At 38.6% G+C, this 27,817-nt stretch overlaps 1 protein-coding gene across 2 annotated transcripts in view; it reads left to right on the forward strand.

Moving 5' to 3' along the window:
• LOC105482300 (ATPase H+ transporting V1 subunit H) overlaps positions 1-27,817 on the forward strand; it is a 121,012-nt gene that overhangs the window by 12,905 nt on the left and 80,290 nt on the right. Inside the window, exons 4-7 of one of the 2 annotated variants that reach the window (XM_011742328.2) lie at positions 1,730-1,819; positions 13,689-13,802; positions 16,781-16,885; positions 20,302-20,355. In XM_011742328.2, the coding sequence (XP_011740630.1) occupies positions 1,730-1,819; positions 13,689-13,802; positions 16,781-16,885; positions 20,302-20,355 (363 nt within the window). The remainder of the gene's footprint in view (positions 1-1,729; positions 1,820-13,688; positions 13,803-16,780; positions 16,886-20,301; positions 20,356-27,817) is intronic. The other variant, XM_011742329.3, reaches the window with a different exon arrangement.

A 27,817-nucleotide genomic window follows, 5' to 3' on the forward strand; every position in this document is an offset into this window, starting at 1 on the left:
TGGGTTTGTGTAAGTACACTCTAGGATGTTCACACAACAAGGAAATAGCCTAATGATGAATTTCTCAGAACTTTCCCCGTTGTTAAGCGACACATGGCTGTATGTTTTTTATTTACTTTTCTATGGAAGTGTTTATGAATCTTACTGATTTGTCAGATTCCTTTGTGTTTTAAGTGTACCAGCTTTGTGCATGCCATATTTCCTCAGCTTGTTTGTTGAATTTTTAACTTGGTTTATGGGGCTCTTTGCCATATTGAAGTTTACATTGTACGATGAAATCTAGTTCTTCCTTTCCTTTGTGATGTCTGCTGTTGGTGTCATCCTTTGAAAAAGCTTCCCCACCCCGACTGCATGTGTCATGGAACATGCAGCTCATTCACTGTTTGTTCAGCACATGCACACTGAGTCCCTGCTATGTGCCTGGTGAGACTGGGGATGTATGTTCATAAGACAAGACTTTTCCCTTAAGAAGTTAGGAGTTAAAACAGCCCTTTCTTTTTTTTTTTTTCTCTCATTTTTTTTTAAACTTGTTTCTTAGTAAGTGTACAAAAACAGTTATTTCTTAATAGCAGTGTCTGGTGTGATGGGCCTTTTATGCGGCAGTTGCCAGGAAGCTTTTTATCCTAACAAAATGGCAGTATATCTGAAGAGTTCTGACAGTAATACCTTGGGCAACTTACATCTTTTTGTTTTATTTTTGCTTAAAGAGGTTAAAGTGTTTCCACTTTAATGTTTTGATTAAAAAACCCAATTATTTGTTACTGTTAACTTTTTATATTCAGTGTGGTGAGGGGGCTGTCTATCCATGGAGCACATGTTTCATAGATAGGCGTAAGTTGTAGGATGAGTATGATTTTGATAAGGTCTCTTTTTTTATAGCATGATTTTTATCACATACTGTTTGTTACATTGGGGATTTATTGAATGAATGAATGAATGAATGAATACCAAGTGAAATACACTTTAATTTATACATCCTTAGGGTAGGGAAGTTTTTCAATGTATGACTCCAAACCTATTACTGAATGATGTTGAGTACTTAAAACTATGTTTTTTGGGGAGTGATTTAAGGGATTTTATAGAATGTTTTGATTTGTACCCTATTTGATTTATATGCTGAATTTAGAGCCTGGCCCCATAATAAGGTCCAATTCTGCTGCCTATCAGGGAGGCCTCACTGGCTAAAGGAGTCCATATACAAATTGGTCTGATTCTTACAACAATCCTGGGGAATTTGGTAGGTAATACATTGTTGGCTCCAGTTTTTATTGAATTAAGGAGAGGTTGTCATGTAGTTGATACGCTGTAGAATGGAGACTAGTCAGGGCCTTCTGATTCCAATCTCCCGTACTCTTGTTGCTCTTGTGTTCTGTTCCCTTTAAGTACAACAGATAAAATACTCAAAACCAGTTGTAATTTTTGATTGCCTATATAACTTTATGCTGTCATTGGTAATCAAGAGTTATTAGTGGCTCAGTGTATCTATTTAAATATAGTAAACATTCTGAAACTTATCACTAGAAATGTTAACAAGCTGATGCAAGTCTAGTAAGGTCTTCCCATACTTCATCACAATATTTGTAAGAGGTATATGTTTTCTGTAAGTAAAATTTGTTAGTTAATAGTATTTGTATTCTAATTTATGAAAGAGAAACAGTGTTTTACTGAAGTTCCATTGAAATGTTGTATTTGCAAATAAAAACAATAACCTTAATTTCATTTTTTTTAGTGTGCTAAAACATTTATAAATCTGATGACTCATATCTGCAAAGAACAGACGGTTCAGTATATACTAACTATGGTGGATGATATGCTGCAGGTAGGTATATTCTTTACTTAACACATCGGTGACTTCATTTTTTTGCATACCTCACAGTAGCAGCATTTTTGGTGAGATTTCACTTAGAACATTGGTTTTCTTCTAGAGTATAATAATATATTTTTCTTATTTATGTGGGTTGTAATTTGCTAATAGAGCTAAAGACAGAGATACCCACACACAGGCTATTTGTATTTTTCAGAATACCAAGTAATCAGTATATATGTTTTTCCCGGATACCTCAGAGTTTTTTGTTGAATGCCAGCAAAGCTTGCTATATCACCTGAGGCTTTCTGGACTCTCTGTACTTACGGATGATACAACTTCTTCTCATTCAATCAGTCAACACATTTCAGTGCTCATATGTTCTAGGCCAGTGCTGGGCCCTGGAGGTTCGGTGCTTTTGTTCCTTTTGGGAACAGTTTGGCTTATCATTGAAAACGTTTCCAGTTGCATACAGTTTCTGTTTTCTGGTTGCTCATATCATCAGGTACTGTCCATATGTTCTTATCTGTAAATTAACACCATAACATACTGGTAGCTCCCGTTACATTTCAGCGCGGCACCACAGGGTTCTTTGTCTCTCTTTTCCATATGTGTACCTCTTCTGTAACAGTGAGATTGTGAGTTCCTTAATCTCAGTGTGTTTACTTGTTTGTTCTACCCTAAAATACCAGAAAGTAGTTTCAGAGTTGTGGACCCATACAACTCAATCATTGAGGAAAAGCAGTGTGGTGATTCTTCAAAGAGCTAAAAACAGAACTACCATTTGACCCAGCAATCCCATTGTTGGGTGGATACTCAAAGGAATAGAAATCGTCCTACTGTAAAGACATATGCCTGTGTTTGTTCGTTGCAGTGCCATTCACATTAGCAAAGACATGGAATCAATCTAAATGCCCATCAGTGGCAGATTGGATAAAGAAAACGTACATATACTCCATGGAATACTATACAGCCATAAAACAGAATGAGAGCACGTCCTTTGCAGGAACATGGATGGAGCTGGAGGTCTTTATCCTCCAGCTAAACTAGTAAACTAACACAGGAACTGAAAACCAAATACCGCATGTTCTCAATTATAAGTGGGAGCTAAACAATGAGAACACATGGACACAAAGAGGGGAACTGCAGACACTGGGGTCTACTCAAGGGTGGAGAGTGGGAGGAGGGAGAGGATCAGAAAAAAATAACTATTGGGTACTAGGCTTAGTACCTGGATTATGAAATAATCTGTACAACATACCCTCTTGACATGAGTTTACCGATACAACACGCCAGCACATGTACCCCTGAACCTAAAATAAGAGTTGAAAAAAACACGTACACACGAAAAACAAGCCTTTTACCTAGCGTTCAGTATTTGCAGTTTTTTATTTTAAACTCAGGGTATATAGTCAGAATACCATGTTCAAGTTTCAGAGTGAGTATTTTTCATGAAATACTGTAAGAGTCATTTCTGTTGTATTCTATTTTAGTTTTTTCCTCATCCTTGTGCATTTCATTATTATTATTTTTATTACTTTTATTTTTTTGAGACAGGATCTTGCTCTGTTACCCAGGCTGGAGTGTAGTGGTGTGATCTCGGCTTGCTGCAACCTCTGCCCCCCAGGTTCAAATGATTCTCCTGTCTCAGCCTCCCGAGAAGCTGGGATTATAGGTGCCTGTCACCACGCCTGGATAATTTTTGTATTTTTAGTAGAGATGAGGTTTCACCATGTTGGCCAGGCTGGTCTCAAAACTCCTGACCTTAGGTAAATCTGCCCACCTCGGCCTCCCAAAGTGCTGGGATTACAGGTGTGAGCCACCATGCCCAACCTGTTTTTTATTTTTGAGTATATAAAACATTAACGTGTTTCCAAAAGTCAAAACTATACAGAAAGATATACTTAGAGAAATGTCACTAATCCTAGCCCATTCCCACCTCCCTCTCGTAGGTCAGCAATATCATTGTTTTTTTTTTTTTTTTTGAGACAGAATTCCGTCCTGTTGCCTAGGCTGGACTGCAGTGGCGCAACCCCGGCTCACCTCAACCTCTGCCTCCTGGGTTCAAGCAATTCTCCTGCCTCTGCCTCCCGAGTAGCTGGGATACAGGCATCCGGCACCATGCCTGGCTAATTTTTGTATTTTTTTTTTAGTAGAGACGGGGTTTCACCAAGTTGGCCAAGGTGGTCTTGAACTCCTTACCTTAAGTGATCTGCCTGCCTTGGCCTCCCAAAGTGCTGGGATTACAGGTGTGAGCCACTGTGCTCAGCCCAATATCATTGGTTTTTGATTTTTTTCTGTGAACATAGACAAGCAGACCCATGTATATTTTCTTATTTCCCCCCTTATTTCTATAAAACACTTATTAGATATAGTCTCTTATTTTTTGCTTGTTTAAAACTTAACAGAATATGCCAGAAATCATTACATGTCAGTTCATAGAGATCTCATCTACCTGTTCTGTTTTTGACCACTACATGGTACCCCATTAGTAGATGTACCATAGTTTACTCAGCCTCTGATGTAATGATGGACATTGTGATTGGTTCCAAATTTTAGAATTAGAAATCATGAAGCAAAGAATAACCTTGTGCAAATATATTTTTGTGTTGGGTGTATATTTCATGGTAAATTCTTAGAAATGGGATTGCTGGGTAAGAGGGAACTCCATATATAGTTTTGTTAAGATATTACTAGATGTTCCATTTTGCATTCTCATCAGCAGGGTGTGAGTGCCTGGTTCCCTGTAACCTTCTCAACAGAGGGCATTGTCAAGCTGTTACATTTTTGCCTGTCAGAATGATGTCCAAGGTTGAACATCTTCAGATGACCTTAAAGGTTGCTTTTACATTTTTTTTCCCTGAATTATTTGCTCATGTCTTTGCCCATTTTATTTTTAAGAGTTCTTTATATATGAGTCATATATCTCTGATACAAAGTGCAAATATTTTCTCCCAGTTTGTTATTTCCCTTTTTGTCTTAGCTTATAACATTTTTCACAGGGTGACACAATTTATTTTTATTTTTTATGTAGTCTAATTTATCAAATGTTTTTTAATCTAGATTTTGAGTAATAGAAAGCTTTTTTCCTTATACCCGAGTTTACAGTGGAATTCACCAAGGTTTTTTTCTAGTACGTGTATAGTTCATCTTTAGTTAGACATTTGGCCTGCTTAGAGTTGGTTCTTGTCTATAGAGGTGTGTGTCTAATTTTATGTTTTCCAAATGGCCATTCAGTTGACCATTTATTAAATTTTCAGTCATTGCCATAGTGGTTGGAGATGCTGCCTTTAACATTAAACCTCCCTGTATAACTAGGTTTATTTCTGTACTTTTTATACTTTGCTTCTGGAATGCCTGTGTATTCATGTTCCAGCACCACCCGGTTTAATGATAGAGGATCTTATAGCTAGTTCCCTTTGCAGTTTTTTTTCCCCCCAGAATTTACCAGGTATTCTTGAATGTTGTTTTTTTTAATATGAAATGGAATGTCAGGTTATTTGATCTATGAAAAAGTTTGTTGGCATTTTTACTAAGTTGTGTTAAATCTTTAAGTTACTATTAAAAAAAAAAATCAAAACAAGGCCTGGCACTGGCTTGTGCTTGTAATCCTAGCACCTTGGGAGGCTGAGGTGGGAGGATCGCTTGAAGCCAGGAGTTTGAAACCAGCCTGGGCAACATAGTGAGACCCTGTCTCTATTTAAAAAACTAATAATAAATTTATAAGTTAACTTAGGGAGAAATGACATCATTATATTACTGAATTTTTCTGTCCAAGGACAAGGTATGCCTTTCCATTTGTTAGGTGTGTCTGTGTCTTCAGGAGTGTTGTAATTTTCACATAATGGTTTTGCAACATTTCTTGTTAAGTTTATACCTTAATTTTTTATCTTAATTATTACTGTTAAAAACAGCATTTCTCTTCCATTTTATCTCTGAACTTTTGTTTGTTAATGTATATGAAAGTCGTTGATCTCCATATATTTTCTGTTTTGGTACCTTAGTGAATTCTTTTATTTGAATTAATTTTGTGATTGAATTTTTCTCTAATTTATAAAATTTGTGAATTATAAATTTATAACATTTTAATTAAAAAATTTTAATTAAAATTTTATAATTATCTTTTTGCAAAAACATAATTTTACTTCTTTTTCAATTCTTATGGGATATAAAACAGATAATATTACTTTTTTAATTCTTATGGGTTATAATAACTTGTCAATTCTTAGTTTTTGAGTGCTATTATTAAGAATAGGTGTTGAGTTTTGTCAAAGGCTATTATTTTCTGGGTATCTACATAGATAATTGAGTGACTTTTTTTCCCTCTCCTTAGATATATCAATATGGTGAATTATAGTAATGGATTTTATAATACTGAACCAACCTTGCATTTGAGGTTAAATCCCACTTGGTCATGTGTCTTATTTTCTTGATATGATATTGAATTTTCTTTTCTGTTATTTAGGATTTTTGCCTCAGTGTACATATGTGTAATTGGTTTATAATTTTATTTTATTTTTTGTTTTCTTCATTTGGTTATGTATCAGCATTATACTTGCTTGATAAAAAGGATTTGGCAGTTTTTCTTTATTTGCTATACTTTGCAACAATTTATTTAGCATTAGCACTACAAGCTCTAAGTTTGGGCAAAATTCCCTTGTGAATACATCTGAACCTGTTGTTTTTGGTGGGGTAATTATTTGATAGCTTTCTCTATGTCTTCTACAGAAATTGGTCATTTGAGGCTTTCTATCTCAAATGGTGATAATTTTGGTAATCTGTATTTTCTCTGGGAATTATTGTATTGAAGCTTTTACATTTATTTTCATAGAAGAGTGTAATCTTATTAAATCTTATGCTTCAAATTTTCTTTCTCTATTTCCATATTATGTCCCCATGTCATTTCTTAGTTTATTTGTGCTTTCTGCTTTTTTTATTCCTTGATTAATTAGTGTTTCTCCCCCGTTTTGTTAATTTTTTTCAGAGTCAGGATTTTCATATTAATTGATCTATAGTTTTTCTGTTCTCTACCTTAATTTCTGTTTTTGCCTTTATTATATTCTTCCTTTACTCTTTTTTGTTGTTTACTTTGTTCTTTTTCTAGCATTTCGAACTGGGAGTTTTAACTTATTTCAATTCTTCTATTAAGAAGAAATAATTATTGGCTGGGCATGGTGGCTCACGCCTGTAATCCCAGCACTTTGGGAGTCTGAGGTGTGTGGGTCATGAGGTCAAGAGTTTGAGACCAGCCTGGCCAACATGGTGAAACCCCTTCTCAACTGAAAATACAAAATTAGCCAGGTGTGGTGGTGCACGCCTAATCCTGGCTACTGGGAGGCTGAGAGGCAGGAGGATCACTTGAACCTGGGAGGTGGAGGTTGCAGTCAGACGAGATTGTGCCATTGCACTGCTGCCTGGGCAAAAAGAGAGAAACTCTAACCCCCCCAAAAGAAAAGTATTTAAATATATGCATTTTCCTTTGATTACTGCTTAAAGCATATCCCTTCAGCTCTGATATGTAGTGATTTAGGATTTTCTTAATTCAGTTTCTGTGTTCCCTTTCACAGAGGGTTAATATTTATATTTTAATTTTCAGGCAGAAATGCTTAAAACATTTTGTTAAAGATTTCAAACGTTATCATGTTTTAAAAACATTTCTACTTTATGGAATTTACTGATACTTTTTTTATTAGTATATCAATTTTATAAATGTACCAGGTGTACTTGAGAAGATGTATTCTTTCTTAAGGGGTGTAAGTTTGATTTATATTTATCAGATCTACTTTATTGATGATGTTATTATTTAGGATACAGGTTTTCTATACCTTTACTTTTTGTCTACTTTTTTCTTGGTCTGCTTTTTTTTGTACTAAGAGTGGTATGTTAAACGTCTCCCCCTTATAAATGCATTTTTTACTATTCTAATATCTTTTGTAGTTCTCACTTTATAAAGGTGGATGCTGTATGTAGTGCATATATACACATTAGTGTTATATTTACAGTGAATTGTGGTGTTTATCGTTAAAAGTGTCCCTTTTATCGTTAAAAGTGTCCCAAAATGTACTTAATACATTTTGGCTTAAATTATACTTTAATACTGGTATGGCAACTCATGGCTTCTTGTTTCTACTTGTCTGCATATCTTTATTTGCCTGTCCCTTTTTTAGGTGAATCATTTTGTTCTAGGTAAGTCTTTTGTATACAGTATAGATTTGGGTCTTGTTTGTGAGTTGAAACCCCTTTTTCTTTTAATAGGTGAATTAAACCATCCACATTTATGAATATTACTAAGAAATTCGATCTCAACTGTCATACTGTGTTATAATTACTGTGTGCATTACTATGTTATTCTTTATTATGTGTTTTTTTTTGCATTTGTATTAAACTTTTTTGGCATTTAGGAAGTTTTCTGTGTTCTATTGGTTATCTTTGTATTTATATCCCTTTAATGCTGTTAATCCCTGTTTTATTCATTTATAATTTCATTTGTCATTTTTAATAGTATTTTTTGATTTGCAACAATCAATGAATTTATTCTACTTTTCCTCTCTTCTCATTTTTAGTGGCTATTTTTTACTTTGTCAGGACATACAACATTTATTACTATTCTACCCTTGTTCCCACTTTTGTTTTGTTATATTAAATTTTCACCACTGAGTCTTTTGCCAAAGTTTTCCCAGGGATCTCTTGATTATATGAAGCTTATCTGCTAGTAGGTTCCTCAAGAATGTCTTATGTGTACAGTAGTCTTTAAATTTTTGCATTAAACTTTTTTCCTGTAATCTTAAAGAGCAGCTTGGCTGATACAGGATCTCTGGTTCACAGTTCTTTGACTTTTGAGTCTGTTCTCTGTTGAACACCGTATAATTTAGTTTTAAATTTTGAGACCATTTTGCTCTTTTCTTTCATTTCTTTCCTGAGTTCCATCAGCTATGTTTAAATTTTCCCTTATTAGGGGCACATTTCTCAGTTTTGGTTTTGAATTTCTGATTCAAGGTGGTATTTTATTTTTCCAGATGTTTGAGGATATTTAATTCAGTTTGCATTGTTATGTTACAGTTTTGTTTTGCAATTTTTTTGGGGGAGAGAAATTTCATCACCTGCGATATTTTGATGTGCGTCTTTTGGTTTCTTTTTATGGTAGTTTTGTATCTGTGTGGGGTTCTTTCATCTATTCATATCATGGGTTTGGCTGGTTTATAATATTCCTCACTCAGGAGTACCATTTTTTTTCTTCTTCTTTTTTTCTTTGATACATGGTCTCACTTTGTTACCCAGGCTGGAGTTCAGTGGTGCAATCTCAGCAATGATTGCAACCTCCACCTCCCAAGTTTAAGTGATTCTCATGCCTCAGCCTCCAGAGTAGTAGCTGGGATTACAGGCTTGTGCCACCGTGCCCAACTAATTTTTGTACTTTTAGTAGAGGTGGGATTTCGCCATGTGGCCCAGGCTGGTCTCGAAATACTAGCCTCAAGAAATCTCCCTGCTTTGGCTCCCAGAATTCTGGGATTCAGGTGTGAGCCATCGCACCCGGACTCACTCACTCTCTTTTTTTTGAGATGGAGTCTCGCTTCATTGACCAGGCTGGAGTGTAGTGGCATGATCTCCGCTCACTACAGCCTCTACCTCCTGGGTTGAAACGAGTCTCCTGCCTCAGCCTCCTGAGTAGCTGGGACTACAGGCATGCCCCACCTTGCCCAGCTAATTTTGTTGTATTTTTAGTAGAGACAGGGTTCACCATGTTGGTCAGGGTAGTCTCGAACTCATGACCTCAAGTTATCCACCTGCCTCTGCCTCCCAAAGTGCTGGAATTACAGGCATGAGCTACTGTGCCTGGCCTCTCTCTCTTTTTTTTTTTTTTTCTGGTGAGATGCAGTTTGTCTGTTTTATTCTCCGTCCCCCCCCTTTCTTTCTTTTCTTTCTTCTTTCTTTCTTTCTTTTTTTTTTTTTGAGACAGAGTTTTGCTCTTGTCATCCAGGCTGGAGTGCAGTGGCACAATCTCGGCTCACTGCAACCTCTGCCTCCTGGGCTCAAGCAATCCTCCTGCCTCAGCCTCCCGAGTAGTGGGATTACAAGCGTGTGCTACCACGCCTGGCTAATTTTTGTATTTTTAGTAGAGACAGGATTTCATCACATTGGCCAGGCTGGACTCAAACTCCTGACCTCAGGTGATCCACCCGCCTTGGCCTCCCAAAGTTCTGGGATTACAGGTGTGAGCCACTGCACCCGGCCTCTTTTGTTTTGTTTTCTTTTTTTTTTTTTTTGGGACAAGCTCTCACTCTGTCACCCAGGCTGGAGTGCAATGGTGCCATTATAGTGCACTGTAACCTTGAACTCTTGGGCTCAAACAATCCTCCCACCTAAGCCTCTTGAGTAGCTGGAACTACAGGCGCTTACCACCACACCTTGTTAATTAAAAAAATGTTTTAGTTGTAGAGATAAGAGTCTCATTATATGCCAAGGCTGGCAGTTTCTTTAATAGATGACTTTCTTTTGGTGGGGGCAGATTGTATGTCCTTGGATTTTTTTTTTTTTTTGTCTCATTTTGTCTTGCAGAACCCTGAAGTTTCCTCTTTTGCTTCTTTTTCTGCCACCCAATCTCCTAAAGATGCTTTTCCTTCTTCTTTTTCTTTTTTTTTTTTTATACTTTATTATCTCTCAAAAATGATGCCTTTTCAAGACTGCTCCCTGCTCCCTGTAGCCTGTGCTCTGGTCTACCGGTAGTCTTTTTCAGTTTCTTCGTAGTTAGAGTTTATTTTATGGTGGTAATTGTAGATCCACCTTAGAACTTCTTCCTTTCTATGCCCATATCCTTCCTTCTACACACATTTTTCAGATGCATCTTTTTTTCTTTTTTGAGACGGAGTCTTGCTCTGTCGCCCAGACTGGAGTGCAGTGGCCGGATCTCAGCTCACTGCAAGCTCCGCCTCCCGGGTTTACGCCATTCTCCTGCCTCAGCCTCCCGAGTAGCTGGGACTACAGGTGCCCGGCACCTCGCCCGTCTAGTTTTTTGTATTTTTTAGTAGAGACGGGGTTTCACCGTGTTAGCCAAGATGGTCTCGATCTCCTGACCTCGTGATCCGCCCGTCTTGGCCTCCCAAAGTGCTGGGATTACAGGCTTGAGCCACCGCGCCCGGCCTCAGATGCATCTTATCATCCACAAAAGCTTTTGGTGGAGTATGAGAGATAGCTTTTGCTGGGACTTTGTGTTTCTTTTATTATGGTTAATTACAAATGTGGATTCTCTGTCTTGTTATCCTGAGGGCATGGGTTTCGTGTAGTTTTTTATTTGATCTTTTTGTTAACCTTTATGAAAGATCAGTGGAGAGATTCAGATTTAGGTAACTGGTATTATTCTCATCTACCAATTCAATGTATGTATATGTATGTGTGTATATATACACACACACACTATATACAAAGTATATATATACACTATGTATACAAAGTATATATGTATACAAAGCATATGTACACTGTGTATACACTATACACACACTATATACAAAGTATATATATGCACTATACACAGTATATATATACACTATGTATACAAAGTATATATGTATACAAAGCGTATATACACTATACACACTATACGAAGTATATATACACACTGTGTATACAAAGTATATATACACACTGTATATAAAGTATATATATACACTGTATACAAAGCATGTAAACAAAGCATATATACACACTATGTATACAAAGTATATATATACTGTATATATACAAAGTGTATATATACAAAGTGTGTGTGTATATATACACTTTGTATATACAATGTGTGTGTGTATGTTTTTTATATATATGTGTGTATATATATGCTTTTTTTTTTTTTTTTTTTTGAGATAGAGTCTTACTCTGTTGCTGAGGCTGGAGTGCAGTGGCCTAATCTCGACTCACTGTAACCTCCACCCACCAGGTTCAAGCGATTCTGCTGCCTCAGCTTCTGAAGTCACTGAGACTACAGGCACATGCCACCACGCCTGGCTAATTTTTACATTTTCCGTAGAGATGGGGTTTCACCATGTTGGCCAGGCTGGTCTCGAACTCCTGACCTCAAGTGATCTGCTTGTCTCAGCCTCCTAAAGTGCTGGGACTACAGGTGTGAGCCACTGTGCCTGGCCCAATGTATATATTTTTATTTTTTTAATTTTATTTTTGTTTTCTTGAGACAGGGGTTTGCTCTGTTACCCAGGCTAAAGTGCAGTAGTGTGATCACAGCTCACTGCAGCCTCGAAGTCCTGGGTTCAAGTGATCTTCCCACCTCAGTCTCTTTAGTAGCTGCGACCATAGGCGTGTGCCACCACACCTGGCTAATTTTTTATTTTTTTGTAGAGATGGGGTATCACTATGTTGCTCAGGCTGGTCTTGAACTCCTGGGCTCAAGCAGCCCTCCCACTTGGCCTGTCAAACTGCTAGGATTACAGGTGTGAGGTACTGCACCTGGCCCTCATTATAGTTTAGCAATTGATTTTATTTGTAAAATTTTAGTTACATGGAGAAGTTTATATATACCTTTATCATTCAATTCCTTGTGCTATTTATAATACTTTTCTTTTTCTATTTTTAATCCTATCATTTCATCCTTATCACTTCTGAACAAAATGCTTTTTGACAGAATTGCTTATGTTTCCTCACATGCTTAGTTTTTAGCACATGATTTTGAGGATTAAATTGTTTTCTTTGCCTGGATGTCAACAGCAGTTGCTAAGTGTACCTGACCAGAAGGATTTCTTTACCCTTATTCTCTTAAAGGTCTGTAACCTGGGTACCTCTACCAATGAAGCAATGATGGCTCATCTGAATTTTGGATTCCTTGATAAAATCATTGTCACAACTCCTTCAAATTGTTATTCTAAACAATAATGACTCATTACCTAAGGAGATAGTAGGCTATTCCTCGAATAGGTAATTATTAGTGTAGACCAATATTAACCAAAAAAACCAAAAAACAAAAAACACTATATTTAAAAATAATTAAATGTTAATCTGAAAATAGGAATTTTTTGTTTATGTGGTTATTTGTGCTTTTAAAAAGTATTAAGACCCACAGATCACCGCTAAAGAACTTAACATAACCAAATACCACCTGTTCCCCAGTAACCTAGGGAAATAAAATAAATAAATACATTAATAAAAGTTTAATCAGAAAAAGTATTACTATTGCTGATATGGTGGTGTAGTACAAGAATTTTGAAAAAAGTATTGCTATTTAACAACTGTATTCACATAATGAACCAGAAGGTGGATCTCAGCCAGTGATAGAGAAAATTTAAGTGAGTGGTGAAGTTTTAATAATTGGAACTAAGAATTTTCTCTTACTCAGATCCTATGTCCACTGGTAGTATGTGCTGTTTTCTGCTGTCTTTATTTATCCCAAGTTTTCTACCGTGATACGCTAAGAAGTAACTTGAACATTTAAGATTCATTTAATTCTCTGTTTCCCTTGCCTATTTGTTAGTAATTCAAGGTGTATCTAGACCTACTTTGCGCTCTTCCTGCTCCCTTTCCGATTTTGATTTCCCTTGTGTGGCAGCCAGGTGCTCACACTTGGGTGTTGGTGGTGGGTGTAGACCTGCTACATTGGGAGTAACAGGTCAGAGGTGCAAGCCGAGAAGTGTAGCTTGTAGTCTTACACTTTGTGATTTAAAATAATCATAATCATTAAAGGTGATTTTTTAAGAAAAATATCTGTCCCTACTACCATCCCTACCCCCTGCCCCGTGGTAATAATGACAGGCAAATCACACATACACACACACTGAAAAGAGAAAGAACACAGAATGATGGGAGGTTGAGAAGTGGTGCACAATTGTTACGTTCTTTAGCAAAATGTGTTCTGATTGGTGATACCATTTTTTTTCTTTTTTAGGAAAATCATCAGCGTGTTAGCATTTTCTTTGACTACGCAAGACGTAGCAAGAACACTGCGTGGCCCTACTTTCTGCCAATGTTGAATCGCCAGGATCCCTTTACTGTTTATATGGTAAATTTTGAATTGATTGGATTCTTTTTTAAAAATTTTTTTAAGGAGAGAGGGTCTCACTATGTTGCCGAGGCTGGTCTTGAACTTCAGGGCTCAAGCAATCCACCTGCCTTGGCCTCCTAAAGTGCTGGGATTACGGGTGTGAGCCACTGCCCCCAACTGGAATTTTGTTTTTTTTAAATACAAAGAAGAAAGGTTTTTATTTAAAAAATTTTGTTTAAAATTGACAGAATTGTGATTACATTCTCATTTAGGTAAGAAAGAAACCTGGGCCTTTTATGTCTGTTCCCGTAGGAGTAACTACTGTGCCCTTTATGACATAGTAACCTGTCCGTTCCCATAGGCGTAACTACTATGACATTAGCTTTCCGTATCGGTGTTCAGTAGAGAAAGGACATTGGGAGTTGGAAGGAGATAGGGTTGCTCTGACGCAGTTAAGGTTTTGTGGACTGCAAGGAGTGCATCAAAGCCTGTGGAGAATTCTCACATGTACAGTGTTTGTAGTGGGGTTAACCACATTTTACTATATAGAAATTAAATTTTACTTTGAAGCAGCTACTGTGTTTCATTTTTATTTTAAGTAATTACTTGATTGCTTTTCAATATCTTAAATGCACTCTTGTTTTTTTTTTTTTTTTTTGAGGCGGAGTCTCACTGTGTTGCCAGACTGAAGTGCAGTTGCGCGATCTCGGCTCACTGCAACCTCCGTCTCCCGAGATCAAGCGATTCTTCTGCCTCAGCCTCCCCAGTAGCTGGGATTACAGGCATGCACCACCACGCCCAGCTAATTTTTGTATCTATAGTAGAGACAAGGTTTCACCATGTTGGCCAGGCTGGTCTTGAACTCCTGACCTTGTGATCCATCTGCCTTAGCCTCCTAGAAAGCTGGGATTACAGGCGTGAGCCACCACACCCAGCATACATTCCTGTTTTAAACATAGGCTATGTTTGGAAGCCATAGTACTGAAGAATCTTTCGTGGAGTCTGAAAGCAGGGTTGAGAGAATAAACCTTTGTACAAACAGGCGTTCTTTATTTCCATTGGGGAGTGGGCTACGGGCTGGGGATGGCAGGAGCTGTTGGGGGGCATGTAGCTCCAGAGGCTGCTTGTTTCAGTAGATGTTTTTAAAAGTTTTCAAATCAGGGGCCACTGGCAGTGAAACATTTTTGAACATGTATGTTGTCTCGCTCCCTCCCTCCCTCCTTCCACATGTATATGTATTCATATGGCATAGTTATATATTGTATTCATATAGTATATTTATATGTTGTGGACATTATGAAATATCTATAAAAAGAGAAATTAAGGAGGACTGATGAAATACACTGTATTTTAAAGAATATTTTTTTAAAAGCCAGTAATATATTTCCCTCTTTAAAATTGTAGAGGTTTGTTGTCTTCACTGGTTTAAATGTCCTCCTAATGGTATAACAACAAAACTGACAAATACATTAAACAAATATACACTTAGGGAATGGTTCATTATTACTGTGCGGCCAAATCCATGTTAACTTCTTGATGATTTCACTTACTTTTGGCCAATCTTTCACATTCTGAGGGAGACTCCCATTGGTTTACCATGTGCTGATAAAGAGCTTATGCTAGCTTATGCTCTTGTTCCTTTGTCTTGTGCATGCACTGCTGATGATATTTTCAATCCTTGGCCTCCTAACAGTAATCCTTTTAAGTCAGTTGTCTATTTTGTGACAGTAAGATGAGTTTAAACTAGATAATGTATTTATAAATTCATTTAGCTGGGCATGTGAAAACCTCAGCATGTCACAACTCAATGAGCAAGTAAAGGCGCCCCTGTTAGTCCCTATGTTGTGGAATTTCAAATACACCAGAACACTTAAGTGTCTAACGTTCTGACCTTGGAAGTGCACCTGTCAGTCTGGTTTGCTGTATTCAAATGTAAGAACAAACATGAGTCTACCAGCATGGGAAATTATTTTGAGGTTAGCTAGTGTAGCCTTTCATTCTCTACTGGGATGAATTATTGCTGAATGATTTGGAGTTTTAAGACAGTGATTTGCTTTCAGTTCTGATAGAATATTTATTAAATTGGTTTGTGTATGGAGAACTAGTACTTTATATTGTCTATTTAATTTAAAAAATGGTTAGTTTTATAGCTTGAAGAAAATGGAGAGATCTTTGAGGAGAAAGGATATTGATTTATGTTGGGAGAGATGACTAATACCTATGATGTATATTATCCTAAGAAATGGAATTTTTTTTTTTTTTTTTTTGAGACGGAGTCTGGCTCTGTCGCCCAGGCTAGAGTGCAGTGGCCGGATCTCAGCTCACTGCAAGCTCTGCCTCCCAGGTTCACGCCATTCTCCTGCCTCCGCCTCCTGAGTAGCTGGGACTACAGGCGCCCGCCACCTCGCCCGGCTAGTTTTTTGTATTTTTTAGTAGAGACGGGGTTTCACCGTGTTAGCCAGGATGGTCTCGATCTCCTGACCTCGTGATCCGCCCGTCTCGGCCTCCCAAAGTGCTGGCATTACAGGCTTGAGCCACCGCGCCCGGCCTAGAAATGGATTTTTAAGTGTTAGAACTCCCAAGTGGCTTGGAATGAGTGTCGGAGAGCCTGGCAGTTTGTTGTAGAGATTGTTTAGATTTCTGGCAAGTGGTTTGGTGACAGTCTGCTTCTAAGACAGATTTTTGTGTTCTGTTTTTTGCTGGTCATATAATGAATTCCAATCTTACTTTTGAAACCCAAAATAATTCAGGGAGTGTCAAGAAATTCCTAAGACCCAGCTAATTTGGGTTCACTTTGATGGAAATATTTAGAAATATATTTTTAATGTTTGGTTCAAAATATATTTTAAAAAATGAAATATAAAAACTATTATTTTTAGAGTGGTTGAGTGTTAAGAAATTGTGTAGCAAAATTGTTACAAATCCTTTTTTTAAGGTATATGATGTGATTTTTAGAATTAATGTTGCGTTCAAATGTATTTCTTATTTGTTTTCAGGCAGCAAGAATTATTGCCAAGTTAGCAGCTTGGGGAAAAGAATTGATGGAAGGCAGTGACTTAAATTACTATTTCAATTGGATAAAAACTCAGCTGAGTTCACAGGTAAAAGAAATTTTTTTAAAGTACCTTTGAAGGGAATATAACATCCATGTTCTTTTAAGCTATTTATAGTAAATATGTTAAATTACAAAAATGTTTTATTAAAATAATGCCATTTTGAACTTGACAAACCAAACTACTGTCAGATATGGGTAGTGTGCTTTGCTTTTTCTTTCTTTTGACTGGCTTCGTTTCAATCCTTTCTGTCTTTTCTGCCACTTGGGGTTTCTTATTCATGCTTTTCAGGGGTCAGGGAGTACCTTTCTTCTAGGTGGCTGCCAAGATGATACAGGCTGGAGAATTGAAAGGACCCACACAGCTCCAAAGAGCACGTGCGTGTGAGGCTTCGATAAAGGAAAAGAAACGGTACAGCAGGAGAGAGCATGCCTCGGGCCGAGAGATTTCCAGGTGCAGCTCCCTCGGCTGCCCCAGGATTGTGAACCACCAAGATTTGTGCGGGAAATCTTGGTTTTGGGAGAGCTCTCTGAAAGTTTCGAGTGAGATCTTTTATGCCCTTTTGGTTATATAACTAGGCTAAGCTGTCTAACCAATTACACTAATAAACAAACTGGTCCTGGGTGCCATCAGGGGCATTTTAAACTGCAAACAGCATGTTCTAGATCTTTATTAGCTAACCTGCTTGTCCTTGTCTGGCCGAGTCCCTCCCATGCTTCCAGCTCCCCCTGGGTGAGCCTGGAGCTGTCCAGTCCAGCTGCAAGAGGACAGTGTCCCACACAGTGGCTCGTTCTCACAATTTCCCAGTTTCAGGGTGGGATTAGTTAGGCCTAACGAACTACTTGAAGCACGCCTACTGGTCATCTTGGTTGCTTGCAGGCCTTTCTAGCTCTCTGTCTTTGGGAGGAAAATAGCCTGCAGGTGTGATGGCTTGGAAAATGACAAGTTTTCTGTTTTGTCTTCATGTTTCCTCAGGATAGGGCAAAAGATAGGACACAAATGATGGTTCTGCGGAATGATAGTTTCAGGCTTACGGGGATGAAGTGTAGTAGGTATGAAGAGGTGTGGTGTTTGATACTCAGAAGAGGAGAGAACTAAAGGTGGACAGGGGAGGAGGATTCTGGAGATGAAAAGGTAGAAGGGAATGAGATTTTGATGTGAGGGTGACCTAGAGGAGGAATGGGACCAGGGGAAACAATATTGGTAGGTTGTTAGATTACAAATAAATGTCTATTCGAAATTTTTTGAAAGTTGCTATTTAGATTTCAGGTGACTTTATTAACAGATTTTAGTTTGAGGCATAAGAAAGACACCATATTTTGCTTAGATTTACTTTTTGTCTTGTTGCCTGCCTTTTTTAGGGGAGCCTAATTGCCATTTATATTTGGATAGAGATATTTTAGAGTTTTTTGATCAAAATCTTTTTTATGTTAATAACATCAATTTTAACTGGTTTGGGGCTTGGTTTTAAAAAGTGTTTTTACAAGAGCCACCATTTTATTGAGTTTGTGAGGTATTTAAAAAACAAGCTATTTAAAACGTAAGAAACAAGCTTGTGAAAGTGAGATTTAAAATTTCTAAATGTAGCATATCATTTGGGATCAGAATGTTAGTTAAATAGGATACACCTCTCCCTTTTTTCCTACTTTGAAATGATCTCTCCCCTTTAATAAACTTAATTCCAGGCCTGGTGTGGTGGCTTATGCCTGTAATCCTAGCGCTTTGGGAGGCTGAGGCACGCCAATTGCTTGAGCCCAGGAGTTTGAGATCAGCTGGGGCAACATGGCAAAACCCTATCTTTACAGAAAATAGAAAAATTAGCTGGGTGTGGTGGTGCACACCTGTAGTTCCAGCTACCCAGCAGGAGGCAGGAGGATCACTTGAGCCTGAGGAGGTTGAGGCTGCAGTGAGCTGTTATCACGCCACTGCACTCCACCCTGACAGTATGAGACTCTTGTCTCAAAAACAAAGAAAAAACAACAAAAAAATCCCCAGAAAAACAAAACTTCATTCTGGGGTAATGTTAGCTTTCAAGTATAGTGGTAATAAGGCTCTGTAGCTGAATTCATAAAGTGAAAATTGGTAGGGAAGAATGGATGCTGTGGCATGCTCCTAGCTTTTTGGGCACTTTTACCTTAGACTTTTCCTCCTAGGAATAACATATACGTTGTGCCTCTCAGGTGACTGTCACTTCTGGAATGATTGACCATGCTTGTGACGATGTCCAACAACTGGGTGGAATATTTCTCTCATCACTAGTGGAAGTAAATATTTCAATGTCTAGAATAGTTTTCATTAGAATTGAGCTTTTTATAGATAAATGCTCTTCAAGAATTTTCTGCATCTTTTTAGTGCACTCTTTTTATCACAGAGTCTTTGGCTTTAAGTTGTGGACTTTAAGTTGTGCAATGCCTCTGCTTTGCGGGTCCTTCTGCTGCAGGGGACCTCTTCAGGGTACCCAGGCTTAGCCTGGCCTTGCTTCTTAGTCTGGCTACTGCTTCTGCTTGGCTCTCATTGCACTGTCCCTCTTGCTGCGGGCAGGTACTTCTTCGTAGCCTTCTATCATGATTAAAATCCAGACTCTTCGTTTTAAAAAGTAACAATTATTTCTGATATTACTTGCTACTTTTCTCAATTGTCATGTGATAGTGCTATGTCTGGAGTGTCTCTTTTTTTTCTATCACAAGTGTTTTTCTCTCTCACAAAAAGTACCACAATTTCCTGATTCTAATAGAAATAAACTTTCAAAAGTCCAAGTTGCAAGTTTAGATGTTTTGTTCTTTGATCTTATATTGGCCTTTGAAGCCTTTTTGGGTAGTTTGGAGTGTTGCACTTGGGTTGTGGGGACTCATGCCTGTACTTCGCAGATAGTAGTTATTGAATAAATACAAAATTTCCTTTCAGAAATTCATTATTGCTTTTCTCTTGCACTTTCAGCCTCTGACTGTCTTTAAATTTTCTTTGGTCATTTCTGTATGACATTTGAGATTTTGATTGGTCATTGTAATTCGTTAGCTTTGCTGTGGATAACCAAGTCGCATATTGTACCTTCCTGACATCAGGCACCTGTTTTTGAAAGCTTTGCTACAGAATATAGTGTGGATAGTTCAATTTAAGGCAGTCATCTTACTGGAAAAACAATTCAGTAAGTAAATCTTAAGACTTGGAAATTTACACTGGCTTTACCCATGAAATTTACCTGGAGCTTAGTAGTCAGTTTATTATTGTTCCATTTTTAGCTACTTACTGATAAATATATTATCTGGAAGAGCGTAACGATATTTAGAACATTTTATGTCATCCCCTTGCTTTTTATTGACTAGGATTAGGAATAAAATTATAGGGGAAAAATTATTACATAGAATTAGGGGAAAAATTTGCTTAGCTCCCTTTTGTAAGCTGATACATTAGGATAAAATCAAAACAAAACAAAACTAAATAATGAGTTATTTATTTCGTAATAGAAACTGCGTGGTAGCGGTGTTGCTGTTGAAACAGGAACAGTCTCTTCAAGTGATGTAAGTATATTCCTTCACTGGCCTCCTAAACATCCCCAAAATAAATTATTTTGAGTCAATATACACTTAAAATTTTGAAGGTGTTTACTAGTTCCCCAACTATAAATCCATGGTCACCTCCAGTTAGGTTAATTGTAATATAAACTATATATAAATATTGATAGTCTATGAGGATCATCTTTTCTGTGGTAGTCATAAGACTTGTTCTTCCCTGTTGCTCTTTTTTCCAGGTGACTTTTGTTTCAGACCTGAGAATCAAAGCAAAAATATGAATTCAGAAGCACAACTGGAGCAAATAATCATAAAATTTTCCTTTAAACTTCAATTATCTGATTAAACTGTCTAATATCTGTCTAATCAACAGGTGAACAAAAGCATCAAACATTTGAAAGAAATTCGGTTACGTTCGTTTATTTATTTATTTATTTATTTATTTATTTATTTATTTATTGAGACAGAGTCTAGCTCTGTCCTCCAGGCTGGAGTGCAGTGGCACAATCTCAGCTCATTGCAACCTCTGCCTGCTGGGTTCAAGTGATTCTCCTGCCTCAGCCTCCCGAGTAGCTGGGATTACAGGCATGCACCACCACGTCTGGCTAATTTTTGTATTTTTAGTAGAGATGGCCAGGCTGGTCTTGAACTCCTGGCCTCAAGTAATCTGCCTGCCTTGGTCTCCCAAGGTGCTGGGATTACAGGTGTGAGCCACCGCACCTGGCCAAGAAATTCAGTTCCTTGATGGCACTAAAACTGACTGCTGTACTGTGAAGCTCAAGGCTTTATGTGGAGCTACATGGTAGCCAGCCCCTTGCTCTACTTTCTTTTTTGACTAATCTCTTTCCACTTTTTTTTTTTTTGAGATGCCTGTCACCAGGCTGGAATGCAGTGGTGTGATCTCAGCTCACTGCAACCTCCGCCTCCCAGGTTCAAGTAATTCTCCTACCTCAGCTTCCTGAGTAGCTGGGACTACAGGCGCCCGCCACCATACCCAGCAAATTTTTGTATTTTTAGTAGAGACGAGATTTCAGCATGTTGGCCAGAATGGTATCGATCTCTTGACCTCATGATCTGCCCGCCTTGGCCTCCCAAAGTGCTGGGATTACAGGATTACAGGCAGGAGCCACCACACCAGGCCTTCTTTCCACATTTTTGTAGAGCCAAAAGGTTAAAGGTTAAAACTAATTATGGCTCCCCAAGTTCCTTTCTTGGCTAAAGTTATGTTTTCCATTTGGGAATGGCTTAACTTTGCTGTGCTGTAGGAATAGCTCAGGAATTGGAAGTAAGTTTGGACAAGTTAACAATGTTCATGATGAGAGCCAGTTAATAGAAAGACAGGGAAAATGGAGACAGAAACAGAGGTGTGTCTAGCTTCCTTTGCTGAAAGTATCTCTAGGAAACTAGGAAGCATCTTTAGAGGGTAGTTTCTGTAATCTGCCTGTAATAGACCCAAGTGAAGCTCTGTAGGAGCCATTTAATATCCCTATTGGTTACTGGTACTTCCATAATCTGAATGAATGTCACGGGTATGTATGTTCTAAGACCATAGATGGCAGCAAAATCCATTTTGAAGCTGGGCTTCTCTTGGAGCATGGGTTGAAGTGTTTGATGACTCATATGTTAGGTCAGAAAATGGCTGTTAGCCTTCTGAAGTGGAATCAGAAAAAGGTATGGAACTAGATGCGCCATCTTGGGGCCATGGTGGGCTGAGGAAATGATGGGTAAGACTTGTTTCTCAGTCAGAAGCAGATGTTTACATTGAGAATCTTTATTTTGCTTAAATTGGGAATCTTTATTTCATGTGACTTGAATTTCTACCAGCTTGAAAAATTATTTAGCTTATGTTAGACATATAAACTTATTTAAGCGATTGTCAAAGCATTTTAAGTTATTAAAAGCTTAAATAAGGAAATGCAAACTCTGCTGACATGACATCCTTATTTTGCTGCTTTCTGTGCAATGTGTTAGAAAAAAAAATTAATTGAGTTGGCAGTGTGTTGGTCTAAGTGGTTTACCTGGTAGATTCATATATATCCTAAATGGAATTCACATCAGGAGTGATTGTGAGTTAGGAAAAGATGGCCTTTGGTTTCCTACCTTCTTCCCTTTAATGACTCTTAACCCTGAACATATTTTTGGACTCCTCCTGAAGTTCTTACTTTTTTAGATGGCTGTCTACTTGAAAAGCAGACCTCCATGTGTTGAGAGTAGGGCGTCAGCCCTTCCTTTGATTCTTGTATTTCCATAGGGAAATCTTAATCTAGCAGCTAATGTTCATTGAGCACTTACTCTGTGCCTGGCACTTACTCATTTTACATTTACATCGCCTTGAATATTTACACTCCCTGTTCAATATGTCATATCATTAGCCACATTTTATGGATGAGTAGTGAGACCAAACAGAAAAACATACCAACATGCCCGAGGTCACACAGAGACTCTGAAGAAATGGATTGCTTAGGGAATTACTTGTGAGGCAACTGAGTTGGAATTGCATCTTTAGGCATTCCTTAAGTCACATTGTTTACTCAGACTTTTTAAGGTATCAGTATCATATATTTAAATCATATCTTTTCAGAGTGGAGAAAAGCAGTTTGGTAAACTGCATTACAAATTATTGCCACTTGATGTCAGTATAAAACAAGTTTTACACTGCAAAATGTGAAATAAACATGATTCAACAGTCTTTTCAAAATGACCTCAGAAGCATCATTTTAAGTTGAGTGGATCATTAAAAACATTTTTTTTTTTGAGATGGAGTCTCACTATGTCACCAGGTTGGAGTGCAGTGGCGCGATCTCAGCTCACTGCAACTTCTGCCTCCCAGGCTTAAGCGATCCTCCCACCTCAGCCCAACCACCACCGCCAACCCTTGACCCCTGTCCCTCCAGTAGCTGGGACTACAAGCACGAGCCACCATGCCTCACCAATTTTTTTTTGTATTTGGTAGACACAAGGTCTCACTATGTTGTCTAGGCTGGCCTTGAACTCCTAAGCTCAGGCAATCTACCCGCCTTGGCCTTCCAAAGTGTTGGGATTATAGGCGTGAGCCAGTGTGCCCAGTGAAACATTTTTATTTAAATGACATTAGATAAGTGGAATTTCCTTAAAGTCTATTATTTTTCTTTTCCTAATTGTGAAAATAGACATCAGATTATATGTACTTACTTTAGACTGATTCTTAAACGTGAATTGTAAGTCTTTTCTTCTGAGGAAGGCAGGATAGCGTGGAAGTGGATTGTTGTACTGATGCCCTGATGAAAGAATACTGTGACTCTGTAGCAGGATGAGCCACAGACAAAACTCCTCAGACACCGAGTTAAAGAAGGAAGGGGTTTATTTGGCCGGGGGCATTGGCAAGACTTCTGTCTCAAGAGCCGAGCTCCTCAAGTGAGCAATTCCTGTCCCTTTTAAGGGCTCACAACTCTAAGGGGGTGCATGTGAGAGGGTTGTGACTGATTGAGCAAGCAGTGGGTAGGTGACTAGGGGCTGCATGCACCGGTAATTAGATCGGAATAAAACAAGATAGGGATTTTCACAGTGCGTTTCTATACAATGTAATCTACAGATAACAGAACCAATAGGTCAGGAGTCGATCTTTAACTGCCAGGCCCAGGGTGTGGCGCCTGGCTGTCTGCCTGTGAATTTCATTTCTGCCTTTTAGTTTTTACTTCTTCTTTCTTTGGAGGCAGAAATTGGGCATAAGACAATATGAGGTGTGGTATCCTCCCTTATTCCCCTCTTTTGAGACTCTCACTTATTTTATTAGTGGAAGTTCTCACTTTCATTTTCACTACCCATGTCTTCTTGCAAAACAGATCAATAGTGATTCATATAGCACACTTGTGCATTATGGTGAACTAAGGTAGCAATGAAGCTTTTTATCATTCGAAGAAGTGCAGGTAGCAAACAAGAGAGCAGTAAGTAGGTTCCTATTACTATTACAACTCTTATTATAAGATTTTTAAATCCTCCTAGCTCTGGGAGCCATTTTCTAAACATGACCCTAGGATCAAATCTATGCCACACTTGCACGGGCATGTGTGCCAGTTTTGTCATATCTCTAACCATGTCTTCAACTGCTTGCCCTTGATTGTCTATGAGTAGGCAGCAATTAGTAAGGTTAAATTTCCTACAGACCTCTCCTGCAGCTGCTAGCAAGTAGTCGAGAGCTAATCTATTTTGATAGCATTTCTCATCTGAGTTTCTTGCCGGGCCAGAATAGTCAAGACTCTGTTGGTTTTATTAGTGATTATTTCTAAGACAGCTTGTAACTGTATGATTCGGTTGATCATGTAAATGGGGGTCCGATATCCCCACGAGCCATCTTGTGCCCAAGTAGCAGGCCCATAATATTGTATGATTCTCTCAGGGGGCCATTTATCATTTTTTCAATTTCTTATAGCTATGTTCTCTTTTTGCGGGATGCATAGACAGGGAAGCCCAGGAGTTCACCTGTTTTTATGGGCAGTAGGAAGAAAGATGGTTTAATAGTGCCAACAACACAACTACCTGCCCACTGGTCAGGTAATTTGGCATAAGCTCTATGCCCACATATCCAGTATAATCCAGTGGGGACTGTCCAGTCCCAGTGGGACTCCGGATGGGTTCACACAGTTTGCAACTTTGGGAATTTACTAAATGAATTTCTTTCTGTGTGATTTGAACTCCACCAAGTAACTGTTTCTGTGGTACTGTTATACAGTTTCTGTCTCAGACAACTAAGTCATCCTACGGGGTGAGTGAATTCTTTTCCTTTTCTAACTATGCAATATTGTCCAATAATTGAGGCTTTTAGGACCCAGAAATTATCAGGGTGATTCTTTTAAGCTGGGAATTCATCAGGAACTGGGTCTGTAGGTACTAATTCTCAGGCTTCCTATGTCCATTGATCTCTTATTACAGTTCCTCCACATAGATAACATGAAGTGACATTGAGAGACTGGGCTACATGCTCGGCTAATTGCAAAAACAAATTTTTGTTTTTCCTGAAATTTCTGGTACTGGCACATTTAGTTCATCATAGAAAGTTTGAAACACTGGCTCAGGAGAGCGTTTGTGAACTTCTCCTCGAACCAAGATATTTACTCGAGGATCCAGTCCGGCCCCATCGATTCCTAAGGTCACACGCTCCCCTTTTTTCCAGTGAGGATCAAGGGGATTGGTTATTACTAGCTCTAAGGGGTTACATTGTCCTTTAGGAAAGGAAGGGCCATTTTTTTCCTTTTTTGAAGGTGGACTGCATCCTTTTCATCTTTTTTTTTTGTTTTTTTTAATCCAAGTGGCCTAAATGACACGAGACCAGTATTTACATTTATTTCCACACAGTCCTAATTTATGACAGATGTACTTATTTTCTGCCATATAGCCTCTTTTCTAATTAAGAGAACCACACCTTATTCCTCACTGCTGTTAATGACAGCACAGGCATCAAATTTTAAGGTGACTTGTTTGGGCACCCTTTTTTCTTCTGTTTTGGCTAACACTTTACTCGTATCATTTATGAGCCCCTACCAGTCTTCAGTTCTTAATCTTATTTCAAAAACTGTGGTCATGGGAGGCTCAGGTGGGTCATAACACACATCAGGTTGGTTATTTCCTGGGCTACATACCTTGTATAGAATAACATTATGCAAACAAGTTATTTTTAGAGTTCTAGTACACTTATAATAACTGTAAAATAGTAGGACCATAGCAACCTTTTGTCCTACCTCAGTGACTTGATGTATACACTGGAAATAGCCCTCAATCTGAGGAAGGTCAGGTGAAGTCCTTACTGTACAAGTCCAAATTTTAAGGAAAATGAGTCCCGCGATGAGTTTCCTTGTGCTTCGGCCGTGCGTGGACCAGTCAGCTTCCGGGTGTGACTGGAGCAGGGCTTGTCGCCGTCTTTAGAGTCACTTTGCAGGGGTTGGCGAAGCTGCTCCCGTCCATGTACCACTTACAGTCTACTCATGTTCAAGGATGATCTCGGAGGTTGGGCCTGCTAGAATAAACTGAGTCCAACACCTCTACACAGTTATGTTCAACTGGGCTCTCTGATACTGGGAGCAGGGTAGTGGGGTTTAGGGTGTTGCAAACTTCAATGGTTATGTGGGGATTTTCACATAGCAAGGTTTGGTACTTGGTTAATCTAGCATTTGTTAACCAATGATGTCCTTTGGTATTTATTAAAGTTACCACAGCATGGGAGGCCTTTATATTCAGGTTTTGCCTAAGGGTTAGTTTATCTGCTGCTTGTGCTAACAGGGCCATTGCTGCTAGGGCCCTTAGACCTGGGGGCCAACCTTTGGAAACCTTGTCTAGTTGTTTTGAGAGATAGGCCACTGGCCTTGGCCAGGGCCCCACAGTCTGGGTTAAAACTCCAACTGCCATTTTTTCTCTTTCTGACGCATAGAGTGTAAAGAGTTTTGTCAGATCAGGTAGCCTCAGGGCTGGGGCCAACATGAGTTTTTCTTTTAACTCATGAAAAGCTCCTTGCTGTAGGTTGTAATAGATGAAGTTTATCTAATCTACATTTTTATTAACTGTCACCTACTAAAATATTGACTCAAATCCTGCAGCTGTTTGATTTCAAGCTTTAAATTAATCTGGTATTCCTCATGGGACTCCAATTGCATCTAAATAAACAGGAGAGTCGAAGGACCCATAAGGGGCTTCTCTCGCTTGACGATGTCTTATTTTTTTTCCTTCTGGTTGATGAAATGCCAGGGTGAAAGGGATAGCCAATTGGACCACAGCACAAGTGCCACTCCAGTTATTCAGCAGCGTGCCCAGTAAAGATCCACCACAATACCACCATACATCCGTTCGGGGATGAACAAGGGCTGACTGATTGATAAGTGCTTGAAAATTCTTAAGCTTACTGCATCCTTTCAGGTCTCTAAGGAATGCTAAGTTTCCTCTCTGTCATGAGAGACATGAAGTGAACTTAGTGTTGGGAGACGGAAGCTGGATGGCCCTCGGGGGCTGAACCATAGGGTGCTGAACTTTGGGATATAGCAGAGAGAGCTTGGCATGACTTATTAGTCCAGGCTATAGAATCCTGGAAAAGAGCTACCATGCAGCCTACGCCTGGTCGACTGGAAGACCACCTTAGTGGAAAGGGGACAGTCTGGGCCTCTGGCCTGCCATGTGCACAAGCATAACAATTGCTTTTGTTTAACGTGCAGATGGAATATTTGATCCATTTTAACCAGGCATTTGTATCTTGGTATCCTGTCTTAATTGCCAAAGTTTGTTTTAAGTCTTTAACTTCTATGATCCTCTAGTAAAATGAATGTATGGTTTTAGGGAAATTACAAAAACTGGTTGGGGCAGTCCATCCTTGCTCTTTAGTGGTCCACAGAATGTTGGACCAACTATGGCATGAAAGCTCTATATCGGGGGGAACAACGCTCTTGGTTGGCACTGGGGTCTTTATCGAAATCTCCCCGGATTAAATGGTCCTAGTTTACTAATGTCTAGT

The sequence above is a fragment of the Macaca nemestrina genome, chromosome 8 (genome assembly GCF_043159975.1).
Source record: "Macaca nemestrina isolate mMacNem1 chromosome 8, mMacNem.hap1, whole genome shotgun sequence".
NCBI classification, from domain to species: domain Eukaryota; kingdom Metazoa; phylum Chordata; class Mammalia; order Primates; family Cercopithecidae; genus Macaca; species Macaca nemestrina.